The sequence below is a fragment of the Oryx dammah genome, unplaced genomic scaffold (assembly GCF_014754425.2).
Source record: "Oryx dammah isolate SB20612 unplaced genomic scaffold, SCBI_Odam_1.1 HiC_scaffold_3, whole genome shotgun sequence".
Taxonomy (NCBI): Eukaryota; Metazoa; Chordata; class Mammalia; order Artiodactyla; family Bovidae; genus Oryx; species Oryx dammah.
In genome coordinates this window covers 113,926,813-113,948,917 of record NW_024070187.1, presented here as the reverse complement: position 1 = coordinate 113,948,917, position 22,105 = coordinate 113,926,813, and the positions used below count along the sequence as shown (strand labels likewise).

Sequence of the window (22,105 nt, the reverse complement as noted above, 5' to 3'; positions counted from 1 at the left end):
CCAGGGCTTCTGCTGTGTTGGGGTCCCTCAGCTGAGGGTTTGGGGTCTGGGCAGGCCACACGCTGCAGCACGGGGACAGGCGGTTGGGGTCCCAGGCGTTACCCGTGACCTCGAGTGGCTGGCGTCTGGGTTCTCCTGTTGTTGGAATGAGGAGCCCGCTGTCTTCGCGAGGCTGACCCAGGATCTGGGGGCACCCAGGAAGGGCTCCTGCACCCCCTTGGCCCTCTGCCCGTGGGTGGCCGGGGGTCTCCTGGGCAGCGCCTGCCTGGAGGCACGTGGCCATGGGAAGCTGAGCAGTTCCCTGCGGGGGTCTTCCAGGCCTGGCCAAGGGCACCTCGGAGGGGCAGTTGAAGAGCCAGGAATCAGAATACCAGGGGCAGGGGTTTGTCCTGACATGTGACGGCTGCCCTCTGGCCAGCGAGGCTCTGGGATGCGGGGGCTAAGCCACACGGAGCCAAGTGGGGACCAGACAAACGCCTGCCCTTCCTGCAGAGCCGTGAAGGGTGGCTGGTGGTGGCCGAGTCCGTTGGGGTCCCCTCGGCAAAACCGTTGCAGCCACCAGGGTTGAGGCACGTGGGCCACTGTGCGGTTGTGAAAGGTCTCAGGAACCCTGGACCCGAATGAGGCCTGAGAAGGGTGCCTCGACTTTGCTGAGAGAGGAGCACTGGCCTGGGCCCTCCGGTGACGCTCCCGTCACTGCCCGCCCCACTCCTGTCCTGTCGTGCCCCTGGCCCTCAGGGAGACGCACAGGGCGCTGGACACAGACCCGGCGGAGGGGTGCCCTGCAGTCTAGGGGCCTCCCGTGCTGGGTAGGGTTTCGCACACTAATTCTGGATTATCAGTGTCAGACCGGAAAGCTTATTTATTTTTTATTGAGGTATAATTGACAAATTGTATGTTTTAGGTATACAGCATTATGATTCTATAGTTGTATATACTGTGAAGTGACCACCACAGTAAGTCTAGTTAACATCTGTCACCTTACAGACTTACAGGATTAGTTTTTCTCGTGACGAGAACTCTGAAGACGGACTCTTCACCCGCTGTCACACACAGCACAGCATCACTGCCTCGAGTCCCCGTGCCGGGCGCTGCCCCCACGGCCTCGCCGCCGCTGAGTCCGCGTGCCGGGCACCGCCCCTGTGGCCTGGTTTGTGACCGGGAGTCTGTCCTTTTGACTGTCTCTGTGGCGTCGTCCACACCCCGTCCTCCACCTCTGGCAACCAGGTTCATCAGTTCCGCACGTTCAATTTTAAGATTGAACATATATGTATGTGAGACCATACATTTGGCTTTCTCTCTGTCCTAATGCCCTCTTAGGTAGTCCAAGTTGTCACAAATGGCAGGGTTTCATTTCTTAATGGCCGAGTAATATTCCACTTAGGACTAAGCTTCCCGGGTGACTCTAGTAAAGAATCCGCCTGCAGTGCACGAGACCTGGGTTGGGAAGATCCCCTGGAGAAGGGAAAAGCTACCCGCTCCAGTGTTCTGGCCTGGAGAATCCCCTGGACTGCATAGTTGCAGAGTCAGACATGACTGAGCAACTTTCACTTTGGAGGCTGCACCCATTTACAGCAGTGCATAACGGTGGTCTTTTTCCACACCCTTGCCGACCTTTGGTATCTGTTGTCTTTTAGATAATTTTACTTTTAAATGTTTGGCTGCGCTGGGTCTTCACTGCTGCAGGGACCTCTCCCTGGAGGGGCTGCCCTCTGCTTCTGGCTCCTGGACTTCTCATTGCAGTGGCCTAGCACGTCTCCCGGGAGCGCAGGTTTCCGTAGTTGTGGCTGCAGGCTCAGGAGTTGTGGCTGTCGGGCTTAGTTGCTCCGTGGCATGTGGGATCTTCCCAGACCAGGGGTGGAAACCCTGTCTCCTGCATTGGCAGGCGGATTCTTTGCCCCTGAGCTGGCAGGGAAACCCTGTCATCTTTTTAGTAATAGTGCTTGTGAAATGCACCAGGTGATGTCTCATGGTCTTGTCTCATTGCCTTCAGAGGAGGCGATGGCACCCCACTCCAGTACTCTTTTAGAGGAGCCTGGTAAGCTGCAGTCCATGGGGTCGCTAGGAGTCAGACATGACTAAGCGACTTCACTTTCACTTTTTACTTTCATGCATTGCAGAAGGAAATGGCAACCCACTCCAGTGTTCTTGCTTGGAGAATCCCAGGGACGGGGGAGCCTGGTGGGCTGCCGTCTCTGGGGTCGCACAGAGTCGGACACGACTGAAGCGACTTAGCAGCAGCAGCAACGGTTAGCCTTATTGCCAAATTCAGACTTAAATTGAAGAAAGTAGGGAAAACCACTAGACCATTCAGGTATGACCTCAATCAAATCCCTTATGACTATACAGTGGAAGTGAGAAATAGATTTAAGGGACTAGATCTGGTGGACAGAGTGCCTGATGAACTATGGATGAAGGTTCATGACATTGTACAGGAGACAGGGATCAAGACCATCCCCATGGAAAAGAAAAGCAAAATGGCTGTCTGGGGAGGCCTTACAAACAGCTGTGAAAAGAAGAGAAGCCAAAAGCAAAGGAGAAAAGGAAAGACACAAGCATCTGAATGAAGAGTTCCAAAGAATAGCAAGGAGATAAGAAAGCCTTCCTCAGCAATCAATGCAAAGAAATAGAGGAAAACAACAGAATGGGAAAGACTAGAGATCTCTTCAAGAAAATTAGAGATACCAAGGGAACATTTCATGCAAAGATGGGCTCGACAGACAGAAATGGCATCGACCTAACAGAAGCAGAAGATATTAAGAAGAGATGGCAAGAATACACAGAACTGTACAAAAAAGATCTTCATGACCAAGATAATCACGATGGTGTGATCACTCACCTAGAGCCAGACATCCTGGAATGTGAAGTCAAGTGGGCCTTAGAAAGCATCACTACAAACAAAGCTAGTGGAGGTGATGGAATTGCAGTTGAGCTATTTCAGATCCTGAAAGATGATGCTGTGAAAGTGCTGCACTCAATATGCCAGCAAATTTGGAAAACTCAGCAGTGGTCACAGGACTAGAAAAGTTCAGTTTTCATTCCAATCCCAAAGAAAGGCAATGCCAAAGAATGCTCAAACTACCGCACAATCGCCCTCATCTCACACGCTAGCAAAGTAATGCTCAAAATTCTCCAAGCCAGGCTTCAGCAATACATGAACCGTGAACTTCCTGACGTTCAAGCTGGTTTTAGAAAAGGCAGAGGAACCAGAGATCAAATTGCCAACATCCACTGGATCATGGAAAAAGCAAGAGAGTTCCAGAAAAACATCTATTTCTGCTTTATTGAGTATGCCAAAGACTTTGACTGTGTGGATCACAGTAAACTGTGGAAAATTCTGAAAGAGATGGGAATACCAGACCACCTGACCTGCCTCTTGAGAAACCTGTATGCAGGTCAGGAAGCAACAGTTGGAACTGGACATGGGACAACAGACTGGTTCCAAATAGGAAAAGGATTACGTCAAGGCTGTATATTGTCACTCTGCTTATTTAACTTATATGCAGAGTACATCATGAGAAATGCTGGACTGGAAGAAGCACAAGCTGGAATCAAGATTGCTGGGAGAAATATCAATCACCTCAGATATGCAGATGACACCACCCTTATGGTAGAAAGTGAAGAGGAACTAAAGTGCCTCTTTATAAGAGTGAAAGAGGAGAGTGAAAAAGTTGGCTTAAAGCTCAACATTCAGAAAACGAAGATCATGGCATCCAGTCCCATCACTTCATGGCAAATAGATGGGGAAACAGTGGAAACAGTGTCAGACTTTATTTTGGGGAGCTCCAAAATCACTGCAGATGGTGACTGCAGCCATGAAATTAAAAGACGCTTACTCCTTAGAAGGAAAGTTATGACCAACCTAGATAGCATGTTGAAAAGCAGAGACATTACTTTGCCAACAAAGGTCCATCTAGTCAAGGTTATGGTTTTTCCAGTGGTCATGTATGGATGTGAGAGTTGGACTGTGAAGAGAGCTGAGCGCCGAAGAATTGATGCTTTTGAACTGTGGTGTTGGAGAAGACTTTTGAGAGTCCCTTGGACTGCAAGGAGATCCAACCAGTCCATTCTAAAGGAGATCGGTCTTGAGTGTTCTTTGGAAGGACTAATGCTAAAGCTGAAACTCCAATACTTTGGCCACCTCATGCGAAGAGTTGACTCACTGGAAAAGACTCTGATGCTGGGAGGGACTGGAGGCAGGAGAAGGGGACGACAGAGGATGAGATGGCTGGATGGCATCACGGAGTCGATGGACGTAAGTCTGAGTGAACTGTGGGAGTTGGTGATGGACAGGGAGGCCTGGCGTGCTGCGATTCATGGGGTCGCAGAGTTGGACACGACTGAGTGACTGAACTGAACTGAATGGTTAGTGATGTTGAGCATGTTGTCACTTTGTTTTTACCGCCGAGTAATACGAGTTTATGCATTTTGGACATTAGCCTCTTCTCAGCTGCATGGCTCGCCGCTCTCTCCTCCCGTCCACAGGCTGCCCTCTCCCTGCCTGTGGCCCCCTTGCTGGGCTTCAATCCCACTTATTTGCTGTTGCTTTTGGTGTCAGGTCCAAACAATTATCACCAAGACCGACGTCAGGGAGCTTACTGCCTGGGTTTTCTTTTAGGAGTTTTATGGTTTCCAGTCTGGAATTCTTTAATGCATTTTGAGTGGCTTTTTGTACCTGGTGTAAGACGTGTGCTGACTCGCTTCGTTTGCGTCCAACTCTGTGACCCTGTGGCCTGTGCCCACCAGGCTCCTCTTGTCTCCAGGCAAGAATACTGGAGTGGCTTGCCATGCTCTCCCCCGGGGAATCTTCCCGACTCAGGGATCAAACCCACGTCTCTCACCACTTGTGGCCCTGGTGTAAGACAGTGGCCCAGTTTTCCCAACACCATTTATCGAAGAGATGATCCTTTCCCCATGGTCTGTTCTTGGCTCCTTTGTCACAAACTGATTGCCCACCTAAGTGGGGTTTGTTTCTGACCTCTGTTCTGTTCCACTGATCTATGTGTGTTTTACACCAGGCTTCCCTGGTGGCTCAGAGGTTAAAGCGTCTGCCTCCAATGTTGGGAAGATCCCCTGGAGAAGGAAATGGCAACCCACTCCAGTATTCTTGCCTGGAGAATCCCATGGACGGAGGAGCCTGGTGGGCTACAGTCCACAGGGTCGCAAAGAGTCGGACACGACTGAGCGACTTCACTTTCTTTCACTTTCTATACCAGTACCATTATTGTTGTTCAGTTGCTAAGTTGTGTCCGGCTGTGACCCCATGGACTGCAGCACGCCAGGCTTCCCTATCCTTCACTATCTCCTGAGTTTCCTCAAACTCTTGTCCATCGAGTCAGTGATGTCATCCAACCATCTCATCCTCTGTCGTCCCCTTCTCCTCCCGCCTTCAATCTTTCCCAGCATCAGGGTCTTTTCCAATGAGTCAGCTCTTCGCATCAGGCGGCTAAAGTATTGGAGCTTCAGGTTCAGCATCAGTCCTTCCAATGAACTCCCAGGACTGATCTCCTTTAGGATGGACTGGTTGGATCTTCTTGCAGTCCAAGGGACTCTCAAGAGTCTTCTCCAAAACCACAGTTCAAAAGCATCAATTCTTCGGCGTTCAGCTCTCTTCACAGTCCAACTCTCACATCCATACATGACCACTGGAAAAACCATAGCCTTGACTAGACGGACCTTTGTCAGAAAAGTGATAACTCTGCTTTTCAATATGCTGTCTAGGTTGGTCATAACTTTCCTTCCAAGGAGTAAGTGTCTTTTAATTTCATGGCTGCAATCACCATCCAGTGATTTTTGGAGCCCAGAAAAATAAAGTCAGCCACTGTTTCCCCATCTATTTGCCATGAAATGATGGGACCAGATGCCATGATCTTGGTTTTTTGAATGTTGAGTTTTAAACCAGCTTTTTCACTCTCCTCTTTCACTTTCATCAAGAGGCTCTTTAGTTCTTCTTCCCTTTCTGCCATAAGGGTGTGATTCCAGCTTGTGCTTCATCCAGCCCAGCATTTTGCATGATGTACCAACATGTAAGGTAATAAACGGGTCTTGTCATACTCTTTTCCCAGTTTGGAACCAGTCCATTGTTCCATGTCTGGTTCCAAGTATCCATCGGCAGGAACCTGTTTAAGGCACCTGAGAAAAACCCGAGAGGGGCAAGTAAGGAGCTGGGCGTGGGGATGGGCCGGGCCTGGCAGCCTTCTGTGGGCTCACACGTGAACACCCTTGGCCAGGGCCCAGGTCCACGAGCTGGAGGTCAGGAGGAGGGAAGTGTCACCGTGATGCAGGCCCACTGTAACAGAAAACCCCATAGTGGGGGTGGGGCGGGAGCGGGGCTTAAACAGTGTTTACTTCCAGTTCTGGAGATTGGAAGGAGAGGTCAGCTGGGGGAGGTCTGTGGGGCCAGCCTTCTCTTCCTCACCATGTTCTCATGTTGGAGGAGACCAGGGTGCTCCCTGAGGTCTCTCCTGTAAAGGCACAGACGCCGTTCATGAGGACCCCACCTCGTGACCTGATCACCTCCCCAAGGCCCCGCCTCCGGGTACCATCACCTTGGGGGTTAGGTTCCAACACGGAGATTTTGGGGACACCCTACGTGGCTTGCTTTAGGAAAGGAGTGCTTGGGCGCCCTGGGGCCCTGCACTTGGTGAGCTGGCGCGGGTCCCCAGCACTCGTGAGGAGCCCCAAGCCGCAGGCATGTTCTTTGCCTGGTATGAACACCGTCTGCCCCAAATGGTCATCGAGAAGCCACAGTAGCATGCAGCCGCTGCCCAACCAGGGCCTTCGCCTCACCCACGCCCTCCAGGGCAACGACAGACCGGCGAAGGCCTGGCGCTCCTGCAGCACGTCTGAGCCCAGGAGCAGCCTCCAGGCTGTTGGCTCCTCTGACGGTACACTGAGTCCCCATTAGCGCCCATGTCCTGGCTGGACCCTGCACCATCCCTGACTGCGAGCCCACGAGCGCCAGGATGTTCCTGCAGAGGGAGCCTCAGTCCCTCAGTGTGTGGCTGGGGGCTCTGAGCCCCCTCAGCCCCTGAGCACCCTGGATCCCCGGGCTCCACCCTGGAAGGCAAAGGTCCTCCTTTGTCCTCAGTTGGCTGTCCCAACGCAGCGGCCCCAGCCCTGCCCGTGGCCTGGCTATGGCTAGGAGGGACACGTCAGTGGGCAAGGTTGGGGGCAGACGCGACGCGAGGGCCCGGGTGGGTCTCCGGGGCTGGACAGGCGCCAGGCCCAGAGACCTGGGGGGGGACCTCCTGCCACGGGGTCCCCTACCTGCTCTTCCCAGCGCCTCGACGGTCCGGGATGGCTGCCTTGGTCTTCCAAGACCAGCCAACAGGGCGTCTGCCCCTGGGGTGCCAGTGGTGATGGCGAGTGGGACACAGCCCCCAGCAGGGCGTGTGGGGCCCTGGGCCCTCGGCCGAGGGGCCAGGGAACAGTCTGGAGCGCTCGGTGAGCCGTGCAGACTGTTGGGCTCCCCCACAACCCCAACCCACAGGGGCAGGACCTCCTGTCAGAGGCCAGGCTGCTGCTCCGCCCACCCTGGGAATTCAGTGCCAAGCCAGAGAGGCCCAGCCAAGCCCACCAGCCCTCCTGTATCTCCCACCACAGAGACTAGGGGCCTGGAGTCTCTGGGCCCAGCAGACGGAGCGAGGCGGGGCCAGTGATAGCTGCGACCGCGAGGTTTAATTATATGCTGTCACGTATTTGTAAGGACTTCTGTACACAGCGTTTCCAGTGGCAGTCATAGGGTTTCAGTGCAAACCGTGGCCTTGTAGCACAGCGGCCGCCACTCCACGGGCAGCTGGGAATTGCGTTCCTTACACGGGGGGGGGGGGGGGCAGCTGGCTGTCAGGCAGGGGCCACGGGCTCGGGGAGCTCCTCCTCCTGGCCCCGGGGCACCCTCAGCAGTTCGTCTGCCCTTCTGGCTATGGCCCCCTCCTGGCCAGTTCCCTCCACACCTTCCCTGAGGTTCTGCTGTCGGACAAGTGACCCCTGAGGGCCCAGGCCCCTCTTTGGGAAACCCAGGCCGCCGACGCCTCCTCCGTGCAGCTGGCTGTGCTGCGGGGCCTCGGAGCTCGCTGTGGCCTCAGAGCTCGTTGTGGCGGGCCCTGGAGATGCGGCTGGACAGGTCCTGCATGTGCTTCTTCACCTGCAGAACAGCGCAGGCCGGTCACACGGGAGAGCTGCGCACGGCCCGAGACTCAGCCTACCGCTGCAGAGTCGGAGCTCGGCGGTTCGCTTTCCAAGCACCTCCTCCCCCAGCCCCCATCCATAACTCATCAGATACTATCAGAGCAGCTCTTAACCAGAAACAGCCTCTGGGGAACCTCATGAGTGGCCTCTCTCTCCACCCCAGAATCCTCACTTCTTGTTTTCTTCTTTATGAGTTTGGCTAAAGGTTTATCAGTTCTGTTTGAAAGTAAGGTCCCTCGGTTGTGTCTGACTCTGCGACCCTGTGGACTGTAGCCCACCAGGCTCCTCCGTCCATGGGATTCTCTAGGCAAGAGTACTGGAGTGGCTTGCCATTTCCTTCTCTGGGGATCTTCCTGACCCAGGGATTGCACCGGGCCTCCTGCGCTGCGGGCACACGCCTGAGCCCCAGGGAATTGTTTATCTTTTCGGAAAAACCAGCTCTTCGTTTCACTGACCCTGGCTATTTTTTTAGTCTTCTTTTCCCCCTTCATCTGTTTCTGCTCTGACCTTCATTCCTGTCCCTCTGCTGACTCTGGGTCTGTCTGCTCTTTCTCTGGTTCAAGTGTAAGGCCAGGTTGCTTGTTCCGCCTGAGGTGGGCTTGTGTGGCTGCAAGCCGCCCTCCTGGAACTGCTTCTGCGGCGCCCCTAGGTTTGGGCTTTGGGAAGGTCTTTTGTCTCCAGGCCACTTCTGATTTCTTCCTACATTTCTTCAGTGATCCACTGATTGCTTAGTAGCCTACCGTGTAGCCCCTGTGTGTTATAGCTTTTGCAATTTTTTCCCCCTGTAGTTTAACCTGAGTTTCAAGCTATGTGGTTTCAGGGCGCAGCAAAAAAACCCACAAAAACGACAGGCAGTGAATGAAGGCCCAGCCCGCCCCTGGCTCCCCAGGCTCTGTCCTCAGCGGCTCCCAGGGCCTGGCTCTGCCCTGCTCCCCGGGCACACAGAGCCCGCGGGCGGGAGCCCCCTGGGCTGGCGGGGCCCTGCAGTGGGGCAGTGGCTGGGGCTTCCACGGAGCACCGTTGGGGAAGCTTCTCTCTTCTTCCTCTTGTCACAGCAGGGTTTGGCTTCTCCCTCGTTGTCCCCCCCAATCTGGTACTTTCCATTCTTTCCTCTCCAACTTATCCTGAACAGGGATGGCGCCCTGTACAGGAGGCACAGAGGAAGTCCCTGCAGATCCTGCTGCGGGCCTGGGCTCCCGGTGCACCCAGTGATGCCCACGCACGTGCCGCTGGCTCTGCGGAGGGTCCACGCCGCCTGCCCCTCGCTCCCTCACTGAGCCTGAACCCGAGCCCCTCTGGAGACAGGCCCTTCACGTCTCGGTGCCTGGGAGATGCCCTGAACTGTGGGCTCACCACCGATGACCAGCGGGAGACCCTGCCAGGTCAGGTGCCCCAGGGAGGGGGCTTCGGTCTCTACGTCCTGTACGTCCTCTGGGATTCTCAGGTCGCCCCACTGAGGGCTTCCGCGAGCCCCGCGGGGCTGCACTCGGGGAGTGACCCTGTGCAGGCCGCCTGCTGCGGTCCGTTTCCCGTGGCGCCAAGTGTGGAACCCACACGTCCCAAGCCCGAAGCTCTGCCGGCTCCTGTGGCCACTCGGAGCCCTCAGGGCCACCGGGCAGCTCTCGGGGGTGAAGGTCACTCAGGACCAGGGGCGAGGCACACGCCCCAGCTGGGCGGCTGGAAAAGCCCGGCTCTGTCCTGCCTGCCCGCCGACCCCCGTGGGTGCAGCCGCACTAAACCTCTTGCTGGTCACCTGGTGGGGGGCCTGGAAGCAGGGTTGGGGGGGCGGTGGGAAGGCCTGGGAGGCCCCTGTCCCACAGCCCAGCCCTGAACCCCTCAGGGCTGTGCAGCCCCTGCACACCCACCTTGTAGCCCAGCTCCTTGGTCTTCTCCTCCAGCATGGCGTACCGCTCCTTGTTGCGGGCGACGTGCTCCTGGTCCCCAAAGCTCTCCACGTGCTTCAGCTTCTGATGAGAAATTTCTAGCTGCTTCTGGTAATGGTTGTGCTTTTCAATTTTAACTTCAAAGTGCTTGAGCTCCTCCTGGGATGAAATTGAAACAACTGAACCTCCCCGACACGCCCCCACCACCTCCAGGCCCGCGACAGACGCCTCCCCCACATATCCACCACCTTCAGCTCTGCAGGGTCCCAGAGCGCAGTGCCCACCCCACCCCGCGCTCCCATCCAGGGGAACAGCAGCCTCACAGCCCTAGGGTCCGTGCCCTTCCCTGACCCCTGACCTGTGGTGGCTCTGCCGCGACAAGACCACGTGGAGGCGAGTGACCCTAAGACCCTTGCTTCCTCTGGGCGCAGCACGGGCCCTGCAGGGCCTCAGGGGCGCCTCCATAACCTTCTCAATCCACCTGTCCTACGAGCCCACTCCTCACACCCAGTGAACCCCAGACTCAGCAGACAGCCTGGAAGCACAGTGTCTGCCGCTGGAGGCCGGCTTTGTCCCACACGGGCCACCGACCAGGGCTCGGGGCCGCGGGGGGCGACTGGAGACGGTGCTGTGCACAGGCTGATCTGCTCGGGCTGGAGAAGAGGGCCTTTCCCGTATCATCAGCATGTCCACCAAGGAGACGCTGCCACCCCACGGGGCTGGGGCACCACCCTTACCCGGAAAGACTCCAGTTCCTTCTCGGTGAAGTTGGCTGACTTAGCCATGTCCCAGAGATCCAGCACCCGGGGCTCCATGAACTCTGCACAAGAGTGAAGACGGGCTGTGACTCCTGCCTAGGACGCCCGGCGGCCCACATGCCACCTGCGCAGAGCAGAGGGCGTGTGCCAGTCTCCTTGAGGAGCATTCCTTGCTCCCGCGCTTAGCTGGCAGCTTCCAAGTCAGGCTGCCGCTCCCCAGGGCGCAGGAGCCGCTGCTGGAGTGAGCAGGGGGTGCACTCCAGGGCTGGGAGATGCCTCTGACTCTGTGGTCCCCCCACCTGCAGCTCTAGGCTGAGGCTAGGGCTGCTGCCTGTCCTCACAGCTCCGGAGCAATGGAAACCAAACAGAAGGAACCCTTTAGCCAGCACTCGTCAGCCACCTCCCTCCAGCCCTGGAGACGGCTGGGAGCACATGGGCCACGTGGCTGGCAAACCCCCCACACTCCCCGCAGACCCCCTCCTGTCGCCCGGGGCTGCAGGAAGGACTCCAGCAGGAGGAGCCACGGTCTAGGTGTGTGGCCTCCGGAGGGCAGGGCACTGAGGCCAGGCACTGAGACCTGCCTTGGCCCCACCCCTCCACATGGCCAGGCCCACGAGGGTCCCTCATCCCCGGAAACTCAGCAGGTCGGCACCGTGGGCCTGCGGCGTGGTCCGGGCACTCCACCACGGCGGGCTGAGCGAGCCCAGAGCGCCCGGGTTGGGCCGAGGAGCAGGGAGCCCGTCTCGCGGCCTCGACGTGCCCCTGGGCGAACAGCAGTGGCCGCCCCGCGGTCAGCGCTCGGGGAACGGAGGGTGGGGGAGCCAGGACAGGCGTCACAGCTGGGTGGCGGCTCACCAGTCTCGGCGCCGTAGCCCTGGTGGCTGACCCTGCGCAGCCGGTCGAAGCCCTGGCCGATGCTCCGCAGCCGGTCCTTCAGCTCCGCGTGCCTGCTCGCCAGCGCCTCTGCCTGCGCGCCGTTCAGGTCCACCGGGCCGATGGCATTCTCGTGGCTTTCTGCTGGAGCCAGGCCGGGGGCCTGTGAGGGGCAGCCTGGGACTCTGCGCCCCACCCTGCTGACTCCAAGGTGGGCCCCGAGACCGCCACCCCTTGGGGGCCACCCCCGAGGCGACAGGAGAGGCGGCCTGCGTCAAAGCACCAGTCCGTCTGAGCACCCGAGGGGGCCCAAGACGCTGAGGTTCCTGCTCAGAAGCCGGGAGGCCTAAGGGAATGGCGCCCACTCACCCCCCCGCCCCTCTGTTCTGGAAGGCTCTGGGCCCACGCCCCCTCAGGGAGCACCTCCGGCCCCGCCCCTGAGGGCGTGGCATCCCTCCCCCCGCCCCGCCCCACCCTGTTCTGGAACATTCTGGGCCCGCAGGGAGCACCTCCGGCCCCGCCCAGGGTCTCCAGCAGCGCGTGGTACTCCTGCACCTTCTCCTTGTGGTGCCGCAGCTCCCGCCACAGCTTGTCCAGTTCTTCGCTGGAGAACTTCCCGGAGGTCTTCGCCTGGAAGGGCAGCGCCTCCGGTGAGCGCCCCGGCGCCCGTGCTCACCCGGGCCAGCGGGACCCGGGCGCAGGCCGTGTTCAGCCTTTACCCACCTTACTGTGGGGCAGGGCAGGAGCCCAGACCTGACCGCCTCCGGGGCGGATGGCGGGGAGACCACCCAGGGAGCCGGGCATGGGGATGGACCCCTGCAGGACCCTGGGCCGGGGTGGGGGCCAGGGGGTGTCCTGGCCACTCCCCAGGGCATCGCCCCACCTGCCCAGGGGTGGGGGTGCAGGGTGCAGACACACGAGGGAAGAACGGGTCCTGAGCTCAGCCCCGAGGAAGCCTCCCCCCTCCCCGCCCCCACCCCTAAAGACCAAGGATGGAGGGTCCCAGAGAAGAGCCAGCAAACGAGAGAAGCCCCCCACGGCCCCCCGGCCAGCCAGCACCCCCACCCCGGCCAAGCTCACAGAAACCATCCACAGAATCCAATCGCAGATCACACACAGATGACCCCGAACAGAGGTCTGACCTGCGTGGGCCCATTTACGTGCAGGTTATTTTCAAAAAAAAAACACTGCACCGCTACGCGATCGGCAGTTGGCTGACTCAGCAGAGGGCTGACTCCCAGTTACACGCGGGTGCTCCCTGGGCAGGGAACGGTCAGGTCAGTGCCCCCGTCGCCCGCCTTGTTCACAGGTCGACAGTCCAGGCACCAAGAAAAAAGAGCTGCTGGTGACACCCCGAGCCTGCAGTTCTGACCACAGGTTCACGAGCACGCTTGGTAACGCGCGAGGCTCAGGCCCGCACACGCAACGAGGCACTCTGTGCAAACACGCGTTGCGAGCTCCTGTTCACAGTAGCAAGCATTCCAGGTGGGGCAGACACGGCACCACAGGCCAGCGGGGCTGAGGAGGAGCGCCCGCGGGGTGAGGCCGGCCGCCCCGGGCAGGACGCCAGGGCTGAGGGTGGCTCTCGAGGCAGAGGGTACCTGGTGCCACAGCTTCTCCAGCCGGGGGTCCTCCAGGCCCTCGTCGTCCGGGCCGTGGTCGACAAAGTTGCTGCTCACGACCCGTGTGTCCTTCCTGCCGTCCAGACCGTACTTAGCCAGGATGACTAGGAGGGAGCAGGGCGGGGTCAGGGTGGTGGTCTGGGGGCTGCACCCTCCTCCACCTGCCCAGGACCTGGGGAAGAAGCGGGGACCCGGGGCTCCCCCCAACCCCAGCGCAGCTTCCGGCCGACCCTCCACCCCCTGCCCTGTGTGGAAAGCCGCGCACAGGCCTGGCACCCGTGGGACCGCCTGCACAGGTTCGCCTGTCGAGGAACAAGCTCCAGCTGGGGTGGAAGTGGACAGGCCACGTGGGCAGGGGCAGCACCCCCCCAACCCATGTCTTTATTTGGAGAAGATTTCTAAAGGCGGGATCTTGCTGTCAACAGCTTGCAGGGTAAAGTTACTAATGCCAGTGGAGCCGGGGGACTCTGGCCCAGCCACTGCTGGCTGGTCACTGCAGGCCAGCGACCGGCTGACGTTTCCCCGCAGCTCCCAGGATGCAGCGCCCACCAATGGCCTCACCACCACACAGGGACCTGCATCTCCGCGCCATTGTCTCCACACAGCATGGGAGGGTGCCTGGGGAGGTCTGGAGGCAGCTCTCTCCGCAGCGGGGCTGGGCTGCTGGGTCCGCCCTGGACCCCTGAACGCCCTTCCCATCAACCACCCCGCCCACTTCCATCAACCACCCCCCCCACCCCCCCACCCTCGATGCTCAGAGGGATGGGGTGCCCAGGCTGTAGACGGGACCCGCTCTCCAGGCTTCACCCCAGGGCTTCCCAGGGTCCTGGGCTTCTTCTCCCCTGCCCTCCATTCCTGGCGTCCTCGTTGAAGCCGAGGCCACCTGGCCTCTGACCCCCAGCCCCTCCTCTGGGCCTGACCCCACGAGCACTGGATATGTGTGGTCCCCGAGGGGCCCGCAGCCCCCTGTGCAGCCCCCGAACCCAGCTCCTAGCCCTGGGCGCCTGCCTGCAGCTGGAGGCACCTTGGGCCCCGTTCAGCCTGAGCTCACCACGTGGGTCTAAACTGCCCTGTCTACCCTGCCTGCGGGCTCAACCCACAAGGGCCTTGAGTGAGCCACAGAGAAGCTATGCTCCTGGTGTCCAGCCTGTGGTTTTTGAAACATTAAGAACCCATGCGTGACCCTCTCCCTAAACTACAGAAACCCTTCACCCAGTGATGGAAGCCAGACCCACAGAAGGTGCAGCCCGTTTTGGGGGGGGCGGGTCTGCCGTCAGCCCAGCCACCAAGCCAGCTCCCCGAGACGCCGGGCACAGGTGACCACCGTCTGCAGGGCACAGGGCAGACCTGGCCACCGCTGGGTCCTGGTCTGGATGCCACGCTATGTGGACACCTAGGTGCAGCACCTGCCTTGTAAGGGGGCTGGGTCGGCTGGGGGGTGGGTGGGATGTGGGGTCTTAGGGCCACACCCAGAACATGGCCGGCCGCTCGGGGAACACCACCCCCAGATCGGCGGGCCCAGCTCAGGCCCCGGCTCTCCAGGCCAGCTGGGTCTCCTGCCAGGTCACCTGGGCGCCCACAGAGACCAGTGTCACCCAGACAAACAGGGTGGCCTGCCTGGGCACGGCCATGCACCCTGAGGGCTCTGCTCTTCCCGGGGGAACAGACTCCAGGAAACCCCTCCTCCTCGTCCAGGTGACTCCAGGCTGCCCCAGCCACCTTCCCAGACCAGACAGACCCGGGGCTTTGGCCGCTGGGAGCGCGCTCGGCCGGACGCCCTCGCCCTGGACCCCCTCCCGCCGGCCAAGGCCCATTGGGGGCAGCCTGACAGCTGCACCTGCCTGGAGCCGAGGGTCACCACGCACGGCTCAGGCTCACGGGAGCGGCCCTGACTCCCATCCCTGCCCACAGACCAAGTCAGAGCAACAAGCTGCAGCCTAAGCCAGGGAGACTGCTGCCCTTGGCCAGAGGAGAGAGGAGCGAGGAGAGAGAAGAGAGGTACCGCTGAGGCTGCGGACCAGCTTTGCCTCTTCCTCCCCATCCTCATCCAGGCCCTCAGCCTTCAGCTTCTTCCACTTGAATTCATCCCGTTCTTGAATCTTCAGATCGGCGTGGAGGTCGGACAGCTTCAAAGGAGGAAGATTCAGCTGTGGGAGGAGAAGAGAGGACGCCTGACCACCAGCTGCATTGGGACCAATGACAGCCTGGAAAAAACTGACCTCGGAGGGAAGATGCCAGGAGGAGGAGCTGGGATCCTGGGCGCTCAAGATCCCGCTTGCGCTCCCGCACGAGAATGTCAAAGGGGCCTCTGTGCGTGGCGTGGAGCCCACCAGCCCTTAGGTCCCAGACCCACCCTCCAGCCTTGGCGGACACTACGTCCCCGGGGAGCCCCGGGGTGTTGGCAGCCTGAGCGCAGGCGCTGGGGAAACAGACTGGCCCACTCTCCAGCCTTGGGGGAACACCGCATCCTCAGGGAGCCCCGGGGCATCAGTTGCCTGCACACGGGCGCTGGAGAGCTAGGTCGGCTCACCCTCCAGCCCTGGCGGACACTGTGTCCCCAGGGAGCCCTGGGGCGTTGGCGGTCTCTGGGGTGTTGGCAGCCTGCGCGCAGGCGCTGGGGAGACAGGCCAGCTCACCCTCCAGCCTGGACCCCGGGCGCCTGTGCACACCTGGGCGCGGGGACGCAGGCCCACGGGCGCTGGGCTTGCCGGAGCAGCTTCTCCCTGCGTGTGTAACTCGGATGAAAGGTAAGCCGCAAGGACTGGAGAGTGGACCCTATTTACGAAAGACTTCCAATTAGAAAACAGAAGACACAGCTACAGCTCCCCAGGGTCGCTGCCCATGCTGCGGGCTGACGGAGGGGTGCTGGGCCTCCCTGGATACGAGCTGCAGGGCTAAGAAGGGTCCTCTGGCTCCTGGCAGAGGCAGCTCTCGTTCAGCCAGAGGGCGCCTCCTCGCTTCTGAGCCAGAACCAGCATGTGAAGGCTGTGGTCAAGCCTGTTAAACGTGCAACTTTAAAAACGCGTTAGCACTCCTGGCAGACACCTGCAGCCTCGAAGGGTGGGCGGGGTGACACGGTGAGGAGCCAGGGCTGCAGGCCTTCCCCCCCTAGGCAGCCCTTCCACGCCCCCCCATCGGCTCCCTGGGGGGCCCCACTACCCCAGGTAGGCACGGGCGCTGGAACCTGACCCCATAGAGCCTGCCTGTCCTGCAGGAAGGGGACCCTCACGAGGTTGGGCTTGGAGGCACACATGTATGAGTGCCCACGTGTGCACAGGAGCAAGAAGGCAGAGGGAAACCTCTTGGGGCTAGAACCTTCGGTGAGGGCAGGAAGACAGTGTGGAGAGGAAACCGAAGCTGCCAGGCAGGGTGAGGACTCGCGGCAGAGGCGCCGGGGCCCCACTCGCCCCGACTTCCCTGGCTGTCCGCCTGCCCGGCTGGGCGGACACTGGGCAGTGTCCGGGCTGCCTCCCTGGAGGTGCTCTCAGTCGGGCCCTCGCGAGCCCAGGGCCCTCTCCTCTGCTCCCGTCAGAGGCCCTGGGAGGGCAAGAACCTGCGTGGAGGACACGGCTGCGGGTCCCTGGGTATCGGACCCTTTCTGCTGCCACAGGAAGGAGGGTGGACTTAATTTCCTTCTCAGAGAGTTGGATGCTGGTGACGGAAGCGCCAGCAAGGCCTGCGTGTTGCTTCTGTGCCCTGTAACCTGCGCGAGGCTGCTGAGCAGATCTAGTGACTGCGTAGCGCTCAGGTTTTCTACAAATGAAAATCACATCATCTGCAAACAGAGCCTTTCACCTCGTCCTTTCTGATCTGGATGCTCTCTTTTCTTTTTTCTTGCCTGGCTGTTCTGTCTGGAGCTTCCACTCCTTGTTGAATAGAATAACCTAATTCTTAAATAGGCGAAGGACTTGAACATGAATTTCTCCAAACACCACACATGAATGGCCATGAGGGACATGAACAGACCCTCCTGATCGCAGCCCATCGGGAGGAATGGAAACCCTGTGAGAGACACCGCCTCACAGCGGTTACGGGTTGGTTACTCTGGAGAATGGAAAGCAGCCCCTGCTGGGGGGTAACAAAGGGAGCCCGCACGGGCGACTGGTGGGATGCAAACGGGCACAGCCGCCGCAGCAGACAGCGAGGAGGCGCCTTGGAAACGGAGACGAGAGCTGCTGTGCGACCCAGCAATCCCCGCCGGGCACTGACCCAGAGGGCCTGAAGCCAGAATCTCCAAGAGAGACCTGTGCTCCCAAGCTTCCTGCAGCACCAGTCACAATGCCAAGACATGGGAACAACTCAACCAAGACGTCCATCGAGATAAGGAAAATGCGGGACACACAACGGAATACGAGCCTCAAAACAGAAAGGGAACTGGCGCTGGGTGAGGTAAGCCAGACGTATCTGCAAACACTTCTCCACAACAATGCTTAACACGAGGGGCGGAGAGCGGACAAGAGGCAGAGGAGAGCGAAAGAAGGGCTGGTCAAAGGGCGCAGAGTCAGCCGTGCGGCTCGAGTGAGTCCCAGAGACTCGCTGCTCAGCGTGACCCTGGCAACCAGACTGTACGTATTTGTTGTTTAGTCACTCAGTTGTGTACAACTCCTTGTGACTCCGTGGACTGTAGCCCTCCAGGCTCCTCTGTCCATGGGATTCTCCAGGTAAGAATTCTGGACTGGGTTGCCATGCCCTTCTCCAGGGATCTTCCCAACCCAGGGATTGAACCTGGGAGACTCTTCACCACTGAGCCACCTGGGAATCCCATTTAAAAATTTGCTAAGAGGGGAGGGGTCGATCTTAGGTTCTTACCGCAAATAATAACAAACAAGAGCTCAGGAGAATATTTGGGAGGTGGTGGGTGTGTTTGTGGGCCTGTACACTTATCTCCAAACTAATTAACGACATAGAACTTTTCAGAGGTCAATCATACCTCAAAAATGGTAAAACAAAACAACAAAAAGCCAAAACCAACAACCAACCAAAAAAAAAACCCCCTGGGACCCAGCGTCCATGCACAGTCAGAGCCACAGCTCTGCACGCCGACCCTGGACTGAGGTGGGAGCCGCACCCCCGGCCCACAGAAGGACTGTCGAGAGACGACGGGGAACGCCTTCTCCCACCCTGAGCACAAGCCATGCAAAACACACCTCACGTTTAGAAAAAAAGAAAAGTGATGTTTTCAGTCAGTTCAGTCGCTCAGTTGTGTCCAACTCTTTGTGACCCCATGGACTGCAGCACGCCAGGCCTCCCTGTCCATCACCAACTTCCGGAGTTGACTCAAACTCATGTCCATAGAGTTGGTGATGCCATCCAACCGTCTCATCCTCTATCGTCCTCTTCTCCCGCCTTCAATCTTTCCCAGCATCAGGGTCTTTTCTAAGGAGTCAGTCCTTCGCATCAGGTGGCCAAAGTCTTGATGTTTTCAGAGAGCAAATTATCCCAAGAACAAAACCAAAAGGCTAAGAATCAAAAGTGCCTCATGCTGGCCCTGCCTCCTGTCTGGGCTTGGCTCTGGGCGGGGAGTGCCGACCCTGGGACATGGGCCCCCTTGCGGGCTTCTGCCACCACCCGAGGAGCTTCTGGAAACTTCACCGGCTAGGAAGGCTGGGACAGGCCAGCTTGTATTCCACAGGTCTGCTCAGGGAGCCAAAACATGATGCCACCGGGCATGAACCCCACCCTGAGGACCTGTGTGCTTGTTCAGCAGAAAACACTTGTACATGCAGTTGGAGAATTTCAGGGCTGAGAGGCCCAGAAAAGACATCTAGCGCAAGGCCGGCCTGCCCAAGGGCAGTGCTGGGGTTCCCAGAGAACAGGAGGCCTTCTCAGACAGCTGTGACCTGAGACTGACCAGGTCAGCAGCAGTGGACTGCACACGGAGGCGGGGAGGGTTACTGGGGCACAGCTGGAGGGTGGGCGACGGCCAGGAGGCCTGAGGAGGCTGGCAGATGCAAAGCGGCGTCTGGACAAGACAGGGCTGACCAGCACGGCCCTGCGGGCAGGAGGGCTCCGGGCTGGTTCGCGGGCACAAGCACCCCTTCTTCCAGGAAGCCCTCCAGCCTCTCCAACCCAGAGTGCTCTCTCACCAGGCAGGCTGCGCACAGTGGCCCGGACAGCTAGGGACCCCGGGTGGAATCCTCAAGGGCACTGGCCTAGGAACAGCGCGGGGCCTGGAAACTAAGGGCCTGGGGGCATCGGCTGGGACCTGACTGCCCGCAGGCGGCTCTGTCACACGCCTGCCCACCTTTCTTCCCCCTGCTTCTTTTCTTTTCCAAAACTTAGTCCTCACTTTGCTCTCTTTCAAGGACTCAGGAATGCTTAAAACTGGAAGACTGGAGCTGATGAGACTCCACTTGAGAGATGAAGACAAAAGGCCCAGAGGCTGGGGGAAACTTTGTAAATACCCATTTCTCTAAACACACCCCGCCTGAAACAGCAGGGACTGTTAATAAGGAAGCTGCTGGTGCAGGTCACACGTCAAAAAGCGGAGTGACCTTAGGGGCGTCCTTTGCCCTCTGGGCTTCAAGGAAGGTCGGATTCAGTTCACTTGAGTCTTAAGTTTCAGGTGTTATCCTCCCACCACATGTGAAAGTGAGTCGCTCAGTCGTGTCCCACTCTTTGCAAATTCTCCAGGCCAGAATACCGGAGTGGGTAGCCGTTCCCTTCTCACCACATCTTCTCACCCAATTTATCAAGAACCTGTCTGCTTCCAGGATTTCTGTATCCCTGACTTGTCCTCATGACCAGCATCACCCTTTTTCTTATTTCTCCATATAGGGAGAAAAGGCAAAAACCTGCAAGGCAGGAGACCTGGGCCTGCCCGCTGGGAGGGAATCTCGGCCTCAAACTGACCGGGCAGCCCCTCTGCCCAGGCCAAGGCCTCCTGTCTTCACCTGTTATCACCAGGCCAGGGTCCCTGTTCCCTGATGAAGCGTAGAGGCAACGCAGTAAGAGGGACTCACACCTGTATGTGCGGGCGGGTCTGAGGCTGTCAAAGGCTCGAGGCCCCGGCCAGCAGACCGAGACGGAAGAGACCCCGGGCCGGGCTCTGCGGACCCCACGATCAGAGGACGCCCTGCCGAGCCCCGAGAGAGAAGAGACCCGGGCCTGCGCTCCGCGGACCCCACGATCAGAGGACGCCCCGGCCCGCGGAGCCCCGAAGTAGAGAGACCCGGCGCCGCTCACCCGCTGGGCCTTCTCCCACAGCTGGTTCAGCTTCTCCATGCGGAACTCCGCCGCGGGCTCGCGCTTCGAGGGCGGCGCGGGCTCGTTCTTCTCCCGCGAGTACTTGCCGGCATGGCCTGCGGCAGCCCACGGCCCGAGGAGGAGCAGCAGCAGCAGCGGCGGCGGCCGCCGGACCGCGCGCAGCACAGACAGAACCCTCCGCGACGCCATCTTCCGCCTCTAGACGCGGAGCCCCGGGAGCTGCGGGAAGGAAAAGGTCCCGCCCCGCCCACCGGGCTCGCCCCACCCACCAGGCCCCGCCGCGCTGCCTCCTGGGAGTTGTAGTCCCTCCCCGCGCGGCCGGCCCAAAAGGAGGCAGCGGGCGGACTACAAGGCCCGGGGCGCCTTGCGGAGGAAGGCGCGGAGGCGTTTCCTAGGCAACCGCACCACGAGCTGGAGTCTCCGGGCCCCTCTGGGGCTAAGTGTGGCTCAGTTCAGTTCAGTCGCTTAGTCCTGTCCGACTCTTTGCCAACCCACGGACTGCAGCACGCCAGGCTTCCCTGTCCATCACCAACTCCCGGAGCTTACTAAAACTCATGTCCATTGAGTCAGTGATGCCGTCCAACCATCTCATCCTCTGTTGTCCCCTTCTCCTCCCGCCTTCAATCCTCCCCAGCATCAGGGTCTTTTCCAGTGAGTCAGCTCTTCGCATCAGGTGGCCATTCAACGTCAGCATCAGTCCTTCCAGTGAATATTCAGGACTGATTTCCTTCAGGATGGACTGGTTGGATCTCCTTGCAGTCCAAGGGACTCAAGAGTCTTCTCCAACACCATAGTTCAAAAGCATCAGTTCTTCAGTGCTCAGCTGTTTTTATGGTCCACCTGTCTCTTCTATACATGACCACTGGAAAAGCCATAGCTTTGACTAGACAGACTTTTGTTGGCAAAGTAATGTCTCTGCTTTTTAATATGCTGTCTAGGTTGGTCATAGCTTTCCTTCCAAGGAGCAAGTGTCTTTTAATTTCATGACTGCAGTCACCATCTGCAGTGATTCTGGAGCCAAAGAGAATAAAGTCTCTCACTGTTTCCCAACATCAGGGTCTTTTCAAATGAGTCAGTTCTTCACATCAGGTGGACAAAGCACTGAAGTTTCAGCTTCAGCAGGAGTACAGCTAGGGCGGCCCTAGCTGGGACAGGAGACTGCCGGGGGCTATAGGTGGGTCAGAGATCTGATCTCTCGTCCTGGATTGACCCCCACAAGGGCGTTTTCCCCTCAGCTGCATGGAAAGAGGAAACAGTTCAAAACTCGGGACTGTGTCGGGCTGACACCTTAGCTTGTTTCTGTGTCACCTGCCTCAGTGTTGAGCCTTCACTGTCGTTATGAACTCTGGAAATTGGCCTTGGCTGGCACCCTATGGTATATGTCTCTGTCAGGAAGCCTAGATCCCCCCTCCCAAGCCCACTCCTTCCCAGGGAGCCACAGGGGTTCCCGCCTCCCCAAAGCTCCCCTCCCCCCATCTAGCGAGTGCCTGCACCTCAACACCGACTTTAAATCGCACCCACTTCTCCCCGCTGCCCTTGTTCTGCTGTTAGAGATGTCTGTACCTGTTCTCTC

At 59.0% G+C, this 22,105-nt stretch overlaps 1 protein-coding gene across 2 annotated transcripts; it reads right to left on the bottom strand.

Annotated features, from left to right (window-relative positions):
* Positions 1-7,658: 7,658 nt before the first annotated feature.
* On the bottom strand, positions 7,659-20,799 carry LRPAP1 (LDL receptor related protein associated protein 1). Of its 2 annotated transcripts, none has more exons than XM_040237642.1 (8): positions 20,512-20,799; positions 15,329-15,473; positions 13,306-13,430; positions 12,214-12,334; positions 11,687-11,845; positions 10,811-10,893; positions 10,056-10,232; positions 7,659-8,146 (listed from the first exon to the last, which is right to left on the bottom strand). In XM_040237642.1, exons 1-8 carry the CDS (start codon positions 20,719-20,721, stop codon positions 8,084-8,086), a joined length of 1,083 nt encoding a protein of 360 aa, XP_040093576.1. In that variant the 5' UTR covers positions 20,722-20,799; the 3' UTR covers positions 7,659-8,083. The 2 variants fall into 2 exon arrangements, with proteins under 2 accessions (XP_040093576.1, XP_040093575.1); XM_040237641.1 differs by having other exon boundaries at positions 11,687-11,848; positions 20,512-20,785.
* Positions 20,800-22,105: the final 1,306 nt, after the last annotated feature.

Bases quoted from the DNA above. Each gene is read 5' to 3' on its own strand.
- LRPAP1 (XM_040237641.1), bottom strand. From the start codon at position 20,721: ATGGCGTCGCGGAGGGTTCTGTCTGTGCTGCGCGCGGTCCGGCGGCCG. The intron at 11,849-12,213 runs GTGCTCCCTGCG...GCCTGGCTCCAG, and splicing joins GACCCTGGGCGGGGCCGGAG to CAGAAAGCCACGAGAATGCC. The intron at 10,894-11,686 runs GTGAGCCGCCAC...ACTCTTGTGCAG, and splicing joins GGGCTACGGCGCCGAGACTG to AGTTCATGGAGCCCCGGGTG.